The 9,079-nt window shown below is 48.1% G+C and overlaps 1 protein-coding gene across 1 annotated transcript in view; it reads right to left on the reverse strand.

Moving 5' to 3' along the window:
- Positions 1–2,887: 2,887 nt before the first annotated feature.
- The window catches only part of TTC9 (tetratricopeptide repeat domain 9), a 25,264-nt gene continuing 19,072 nt past the window's right edge, over positions 2,888–9,079 (reverse strand). The window contains exons 2-3 of the mRNA XM_015562028.1: positions 5,022–5,204; positions 2,888–3,040 (exon numbers count right to left, since the gene is read on the reverse strand). Of these exons, the coding sequence (XP_015417514.1) occupies positions 2,961–3,040; positions 5,022–5,204 (263 nt within the window). The 3' untranslated portion in view covers positions 2,888–2,960. The remainder of the gene's footprint in view (positions 3,041–5,021; positions 5,205–9,079) is intronic.

Genomic DNA, 9,079 nt, shown 5'->3' on the forward strand with positions numbered 1-9,079 from the left:
AGCTAATACCCCGGGCAGCTTTTTCCTTTGGGATCATTTCACGTTGGGTCACAGTGAATGGAGTTCCAATAAGCATGTGTATCTAAGTCACCAGACAAGCAGACAGCCTGTACACTTGTACAAGGATGTCCCATGAGGCTGTGCTCATTTGGTTCTGGTTTCCAACCTTTTTCTTTGGAAGGATGATAACAACCTTAGCCCCATCTGTCCGGTCTCGCCGCAACTCACTTTTTGACCTCTCTTGTGACCCATGTTGGGAATAGTTACTGAGTCCTTCCTGAATGCAAGACCAAAGGAAGACCCTGCCAGTTTGAACTGGTTCTACAGGCCACCTCTGACCTCATCTTCTCCTTCGGATTCTAACAAGCAGTTCGCCAACTCACGAGTTTTTCTGGACTGGAGGCTTGGGCGCAGGGGGGTTTTGCACGGTTGCCTGTGCTATGTACACTGCAGGGTGGTTTTGAATTGGGGTCACATGAAACCATTTTGGAGGAAGAGGGCAGAGAGAGGGCTATGGTTAGGGGTGGGGTAGAATGGGGCAGCTGTAACTGCCTTTTCCTTTTCCCCTTCTCCAGAGGCTGAGCTACAGGCAAGCAACTGTGGGCCCTTGGATATTCCTGGAACTTTCTTCCGGTCCTGGTTAGAAGCCTTTGAGAAGCCACGTGAGTACCCCTGGGCTGCTGGCTCCTGGGCCCCTCAGCAGCCATGAGATCCTGCAGTGGTGGAGCCCCGGATTAAACAAATAACCCATCATCAACTTGGTATTCCCTTTCATCCTCTGCCTGTAATTGTGACTCTTCCCCAAAGCTGGGATGAGGTGAGGAAAGCTAGGTGGGTTGTCTGGACACATGCTGGCCCATCAGCAAGTAGGATGAATAATATGCAGAAATAACTGTGGGGCTCAGCTCTCTTTTCCTGGCCTGTTACCACACTGGCTACTAGCGAGTCTAGTGTTAGGGACCTTTTTTTTTTCCTCCCTTTGGGCATTTTAAACACAAGAGGCAGCTCAGGTACTACAGTCAAAACTCTTTAATGTAACGCACACAGTCCTGCTCTTGAGCGGTTGTAACTGCTCAATATACTATGTAGAGCAGAAACTAATTATAGAGTAGTTCTAGCTAGAGCTCTGGGGTCAGACATACCTGGCTCAAATCCTAGCTATTCCACTTAAGGCCATGCCACCTTGCAACAGTTCATTTTTCTTTTATAAGTTTTTTTTCCCATTCATTTCAGACAGGAAGGGAGAAGGAGAGAGAGAAATAAAAACATCAATGAGAGAGTATCATTGATTGGCTGCCCTCCTGAATGCCCCACACTGGGGATCGAGCCCGCAACCCAGGCATGTGCCCTAACTAGGAATCGAACCGTAACCTCTTGATTCATAGGCTGATGCTCAACCACTTGCTGGGCTGGGATAGTTAGTTTTTCTGGTTTTCAGTTTTCTTATCCTTCAAATAGAAATGCCATCTCATAGGGTAATTGCATGAAAGAAATGAGCTTATACGTGTAAAGAGCTGAGGATAGTGCATTTAATAAATGCTAACTATGAACATTATTGCATCTGTATATATTTTAATTTGTACAATACTGTTTCTTTCACTAATCACACAGAAGATACATGAAAGTGCTTTGAAAAATTTAAAGCATCGTATAAATGAAAGGTGTCATTGGTAATAATCTCACACGAGCATTTCTGAATTCTTCCATAGGACCACGTCCTATGTCCCACAGCATATTGCACAATGGTAGGCAAACAAGAAGCCCTCAGGAAATGTTTCTTATTTGACTGAAGCAACATGGCATGAAGAGCATAGATATCAGGAGACTAGGCTGGGATAAAATTAGTTTAAGGCAGGAGAGCCAGTCTGCAGTCATAATTTATTCATTCAACAAATATTTGTTGAACACATTCTCTGTGCTAGATATTGAGTCCAGCTAATGTCATCAAAGAGGCTGTACAAGTTCCACAAAGTCCCACAAAGCCAACCCCCTGGGCAGAATCCCCAAGCCAGCCTACTCTAACACACAGAGGAGGCAGCCAACGCTGTAGACCAGGGAATAAATGGCCATTGGGGAAGCCCCATCCTGCCTGGCTGGAAGTAGCTCTGAGTGGGTTCGCTGGGGGAGGGAGTAACAGTGGGGGAGTGGGCTGCTTCCAACAGAAATGACAGGAGTTTCTGCCTGTTAATTTATTTTTATTTACACTTAATGAGTCGCCCAGTCTATACAATGCTCTCTCCCCTGGACGTCACCTCTCCCTCCCCGCATCCCCTTAGTGGTCAACCCTTGGCCCACTTGACCCTGCCCTTCTGCTGTCACAGCTGTCTGCTGGGGGGATGGGAGGATGGTATGTGTGGTCACCAGAGGGCACTGAGAGTGGGTGTCAATGGCATGTGAATCCTGGCACAGTCTCAGATCTCCAAGGGCAAGAGAAGAAAGCACAAGCCAAGACAAGGAAGAGAGGCAGGGGCGGAGGCTACTGGGGGTAGAGATGGGGAAATCCAGTGTACAAGTTCACGGTCTCTCTCCTGCCTTAACCAGTGCTCCTAGTGTTTGTCTCAACCCTGGATCTGTCACAATTGCCTTGAGATGCTCTGGTCCGTCAGAAAGGTGTGCAGGGTCCAGCCATGGGTTTCATGCCTGCTGCTTTTGGGATGGTAAACCGCCAGGATCTGCCTCTGTCTCACCGATCTGTCACAATTGCCTTGAGATGCTCTGGTCCGTCAGAAAGGTGTGCAGGGTCCAGCCATGGGTTTCATGCCTGCTGCTTTTGGAGAAGAAGATATCTCCATTGTCAGGGCAACCCACCAGATTCCAAATTTGCATCTCCTTCTTTTCACACTGGGAGTAGACAATAGTTGAGGGACAACAGGAAGAAGAGATGGGAAAGGGGCTCTCTGTCAGGGGATGCCTACAAGTCCAGGGTCGGGCGCAAGTGCAAGTCTAGAGAGGTGTTGTAGTTAAATGGCTTCCTTCTCTCTCTGGGAGCATCTGCTGAGCTTCATCTCCGTCAGCTGGATATACCGAATCACGTTGGTGTCTGTGAGGAGAGAAACACACCTTAGAGGACACGTGGTGAGGGGACGTATTGGGCCTACAGCTATAGATCCTGGACAGGCCGTCCTCAGTCAACTAAGGTCCATGATGTCAGCTGTCATCAAGGACCAGGACGTTGGCATTCTCCTCCATGGCCTCCCCCTAGCAAATGTGGACAGGTCACCCTGACCCAGGGACAGACGGGAAGGAGAGGAGAGGAGGAGGGATGTCCGCCTTTATTTCTATGAAACAGCATATCCCCGTGCTCCTGAGTCAGCACAGTGAGCGGAGGCTCTGCTTAGAGTTTAAGTCCAGGCACGTTACCAACTTCTCAGAGCCTCCTGTCTTGTCTGCAAGAAACAACTTCCGTTTATGAATCCCTACTTTGTGCCATGCTATCTCATTTAACCCTCCTTGAAACCCTGCAAGGTATGTAGCATCACCCTCCCTGTAACAAAAGGGAAAACTGGGCCCCAGAGAGGTTAAGTGTGAGTCCAAGGAGACAAACAGTATCTGACTCCAAAGCCTGCCTCTCCTGGGGGGGTCATACCTTCCTCATGACATTTCTATGAGGGCCAGAATAGGTTAGCCTAACAGTGATAATCTAATGACGAAGAAATATTACTTGAATGTAATTTTTTAAATTGAAGAGTTTAAAAGGACTTTGCTTCATTGTCTTATTTTTGTCCTTATAAGTAGAGTCAGGCCACCGCACCTCAAACTGGGAAACTATCCCCCAATCCCAGCTTTTAAATTGGTGAGTGGGGTATGATGCGGAACAGCTGTTTAGCTCTGCACATACCAGCATATAAGAGTTACAGGGCTGCTTGAGATGTTCGCTTCCAGAAGTAGAAACGAACGCTGTAGCATTCTAAAATATGCCACACATGGCACACATGGCAGCCAGAACAGTGCTGGCATACAGTAGGTGTTCAAGAAAATTCTGTTGATTGAGTCCAGTTCTTTGTCCTCAAGTGGGTTACAGTACAGTTGGGGGAACAGGACTGATTTCAGAAAACTAATCAAAACATAAAGATATTGGTGCTCTTACAAAAATAAAGAAAACTGTATACATTTGGAGGTTTGCAAATTGATCCTAAAGTTCTTAAAGACTTCTTGGAAAGAGAAATGCATTTAAAAAAGTCAGCCCCATGAACAATGGCAACATCAAGTCAAAGACATTATTGAAATGTTATCTCTTCAGAGAGGTTCTTTCTTGCCACCAGGTCTACAATAGCACCCCATTTACTCTTGATCCTTTTTTTCTGCTTTATTTCCTTCATAGCACTTAATACTACTAAATATTGCATTATCTATTTGTCCAGGCGCTTACTGTCCATCTCCCTCCATTATATCATAAACTCTTTGAATGTAACAGCTTTCTTTCATTCCCTGACATCTACTCAGCACCTAGAGCAGTTCCTGGGCCATTGTATCTGCTTAATCAGTATCTGTGGGATGAAGGAATGGCTGAGCTTGTGGATGTGAACTTGCAAGAATGGTACAGATAACGCATCCTCTCAGGAATGGGATCTGACTGGAGAAGGCAGAGCACACTTCCTGGAAGATACTGGGCTCAGCACCCAAATCATTCCTTTGTGTTCTGTCTTGCCAACCAGAGTGTGAGCTCCTCAAATAGATGAGCCACCTTTCCTCATCCACATGCCTGGTGCCCAGCAGAAATCTGGGCACATCATAAGAATTCAATATGTATTTATTGAATAATTGAAGAAAGCTGGATTCTGGATTAGAAAAGACAAAGAATTCTATATTCAATTTGAAGAGAGGAGGTGCCCAAGTGCCCTGGGCAAATGCATGGACTCTATGTTCTCCTCATTCTAGGTTCTAGCGGCCACCTGACCCCTAATGTGCCATTTCTGCACCTGCCTGGCCCCATATCATGAGAGCTTCCCATCCCAGTGAGAGGGCCCCGGGAGCTGCCAGAGGTGGCTGACGATGAGAAAACACATCAATTTCTGCCTTACCTGTTGGCTGTCGGGTCCTTGCTTCTTTCAGGTAGTAGAGTGCTTTGTCATAGTCCCCAAGGTGGTAGAAGGCCACACCAGACCGGTAAAGGGCCTTGAAGTTCTCCCCTTCTTTCTTCAAGACTTTGAGGCAATACTCCTTGACGCGTTCATAGTTTACCAGCTCAGCCTGGAGCAGGCAGGCTGGAGAAGAGAGAAAGAAGGGGAAATGCCATCAACGCAGCAGCAGTAGGCTCTGAATGTCTCTCTTTGGTTCTTTCTCCCCATCCAGAGAAGGTTTAAGAATGTTGGGGCTTCACATGGGGTTCATGCCATGAAATGTGTCATCAAATAATCCTGGAGTCTAGGACCCAGTTTCATCACCAATGAGATGTGTGACATTGAGCAAATTCCTTAGTCTTGTACCATAGGTTGAACTGTGTCTCTCCCTGCCCCTCTACCCCATCCCTACAAAAGATGTGTTGGATTGTGAATCCCAGTATCTCAGAATGTGACCTAATTTGGAACTAGGGTCTTCACCAAAGTAATCAAGTTAAAAAAGGTCAGTAGAGTGGGTTCCAAGCCACTATTACTGATGTCCTTATAAAAAGGGTGCTATAGGCTGAATGTGTGTGTTTCTCCACCCTCCCTCCCCTAATCCATATGTTGAAAACTAATTCCCAATTTGGAGGGACCTGTGGAAGGAGACTACGTTGTGAGGACAGGTTTTCATGATTGGGATTAGTACTCTTATAAAAGCGACCCCAGGGAGCTCCTCTACCCCTTCTGCCTTGTGAGGACACAGTGAGAAAACAGTCAGCTAAGATCCAGGAAGCAGGTCCTCACCAGACACTGAATCTGCCGTGCCTTGATCTCGGACTTCTCAGCCTCCAGAACTGTGAGAGATAAGGGGTTGTTGTTTGAGCCACCCAATCCATGGTATTGTTGTTTAGCAGCCCAAACGGGCTCAAACAAAAGGGAAGTTTGGACACTGAGATAGACACACAGAGGAAAGACGAAGTGAAGAGACATTGGAGAAGATGATCATCTATAAACCAGCAAACCCCAGAAGCGAGGAGAGATGCAGGGAAGAGATTCTCTCTCACAGCTCATGGAAGGAACCAGCCCTACCAACACTTTAATCTTGGACTCCTAGCTTCTGGAACTGTGAGACAATACGTTTCTATTGTTTAAGTCACCAGTCTGTGAGACTTTTGTTGTGGCAACCCCAGGAATAAGCTCCAAGAGGCAACCACAATACTAACCACGGCTAATACTTGTCCAGTGTTTATCTTGTGCCAGAGGCTTGTCTCATGGCTTTCCTTGTATTACCGGATATGATCCTTGGAATACCATGATGTCAGTTCTTTTTTTTTTTTTAAAATATATTTTATTGATTTTCCACAGAGAGGAAAGGAGAGAGATAGAGAGTCAGAAACATCGATGAGAGAGAGACATCGATCAGCTGCCTCCTGCACATCTCCCACCGGGGATGTGCCCGCAACCCAGGCACATGCCCTTGACCGGAATCGAACCTGCGACCTTTCAGTCCGCAGGCCAACGCTCCATCCACCGAGCCAAACCGGTTTCGGCTCAGTTCTTTTATTATTCCCATTTTTCAGATGAGAAAGCTGAAGCCCAGAGAGGTTAAGTAATTTCCCAAGGTCACACATCATGGAAGAGGCAAGGCTGAGCTTTAAATTCATGCTGTCTGGCTCTAGAGCCCAAGTTCTTTATTGAGCTGAGAGGATTATATAAAATAATGGCCATAATGTATTTAACACAGGGCGTGGTACATGGTAAGTACCCAAAGCGGTATTTAATATTGTTATAATGTTTTTCAGCCCTGCACCCCTGCAGTGACAACTACCTCTGACTTGATTCAAGTTCGCTTTCATACATGTTTCACTCTGCAGTTCCCAGGAGCAGGGGCCTTCTGACAGGGAGCGCCCAGCCCCCATACAGGGCACACCTGTGGACATGAGAGGCCTGGAAGTCCCAGGCAAGAGGAAGCAAGGCTGGCAGGTGCCTGTGGTGGGGCCCCTCACTATTCCACAGTCAGCCATTTCTGAGTAAACCATCTCCCCCTGAAGCTTCCCCTCACCAGCAATCAGGGTCCGACCAGGGTGAGAACTTGTATGAACCCGAGAGCTAGTGCCTCTTGCAATTTAGTTCCCTAGTAGCCTCACTGGCCTTGCCATAATCCCAGCCCTGCTGAGCTACCTCCATCTCCATTTGATCACTCAAATATTCAGTAAAGAAGTGTGAAAGGGATTGCAAAAAAAAAAAAAAAAAGGCACCTTCTCCAAAGCAAATAAAAACAAACTTAGGAGCCTGGCCAGCATGGCTCAGCAGTTGAGAATTGACCTGTGAACCAGGAGGTCATGGTTTGATTCCTGGTCAGAGCACATGCCCGGGTTCAATCCCCAGTAGGGCATGCAAGAGGCAGCAGATTAATGATATTTCTCTCTCATTGATGTTTCTCTCTCTCTCTCTCTCTCTCTCTCTCTTTCTCTCTCTCTCTCTCTCTCTTCCTCTCTTTCTAAAGATCGATTTAAAAAAACAGACTTAGGAGGCAAAGCTGCTCCTTCCTGCCGAGACCGGCTGGCGGGGCGGGGCGAGGGGCGCGCTGGCGGGTGGCTGTGCTCAGGTCTCTCCCACATGGGAAGAACCATCCTCGGATAGAGGCCAGTCACTGATTTCAATCTTCAGGGGTCTAACTTCAGCTGTTTTGATCCCTTAAATAACTTCCTAGGGTTCAGAATGGCTGATGAAGAGACCAGACCTTTCTCTGGGCACTGTGGACAAAGCACATCCTCTTGCAGAGTGAGGGGGAGGGGAACCACAGCTTCTCAAGTTGAAGGTGTGAGAACCAGGAAGTGAAAGAAAATCAGCCCAGGTCTGGAAACTGACCTGTCAGGTTCCACTGGCCACAGGGCAGAAAGCCAAACAAGTCAGCTAAAGCCACCTGCTGCTAGCCCCCTGGGCCTGGGGTGGGCCTGGGCGTGGTGGCTGTTGTCACAGATGATCTCTATCTGCTGACACACCAGGGGCTATCCCGCTGGGCGGATGCCACTGACTCGCCTTCCCTCTCCTCCCCCAGCTGTGGGGTCGGCCCTGGTGCTCACAGAGTTCTGCAGACATGGAGGGGTTTCTGCCACGAGGTTCCTGCGTGTAAACCTCTGGCTACTACCTGTGGGGGACTCGGGCTTCAACATCTGTCCCCAGAACTGATGGATTTCCTGTCTCAGCTTCCCCGTGCCTATCCGATGTGATCTCAGCCTCTTCCTGTCCAGTTTTCCACCAAACACTGTTTGCTGACCTGAGCAGTCTAGGAAAGGGAACTTCGTTTTCTTTAAAACACAGTTTTTGAACATCTAAAATGGTGAGGGGCAGGGGTGAGGGAGTAGGGGTTGGGGGCGGGGGGCAAAGAGGCCTGGAAATGGAAAAGATCCCTCTTCCCCAGGGCTAAAGGAACAATAGCAATCAATTTCTGGAATAACAATTTCTGGGACTCATTTGGTGAAAATGTTATGGTTTCCCCTACAGATCCGGTGGGAACTGTGATACCTGGCTCTGGCCTAGGGTTCAGACCTGCTGGGCCGTGAGGCCAGGCAGGTCCCAGGGTGTGGAGTCCCTGCTGGCATCAGAGGCAGAGCCCAGGAAGACAGAGAAATCTAGAGTTAGCTCTGGTCCAGATGGGCTGCCATCCAGATAAGGAAGCAGGGGTGCCAGGCCAGAGCTCTCAAGAGGGTCCAGGGTGGAGCGGGTAAGAGAGAGTCTGGAAAGCTGCCCTCAGCCCTACCTACAGGTAATTTTTGGGAGACCTCTCTAGTTTGTCTGGGGAGCGACTTGGGGTTCATGTAACAAGCCCATGGGATAGATAAGCTGGAATGTTTTTAAGGCACGTTTTAGAGCTGAGAAAGTTAAGGAGAGGTTGACCAGCAGTCTTCTGATGTTCGTTCCACGTCCCTCTGCCCATTACCCAGGGTCTGGGGTGCAGTAGACCCTTAGAATGGGTTGGGTCATCTCACTGCCCTTCCTTTATCTCCATTTTAATCCGCCCCCCCCCCCCCCCC

This window comes from Myotis davidii, unplaced genomic scaffold (assembly GCF_000327345.1).
Source record: "Myotis davidii unplaced genomic scaffold, ASM32734v1 scaffold17, whole genome shotgun sequence".
Taxonomy (NCBI): Eukaryota; Metazoa; Chordata; class Mammalia; order Chiroptera; family Vespertilionidae; genus Myotis; species Myotis davidii.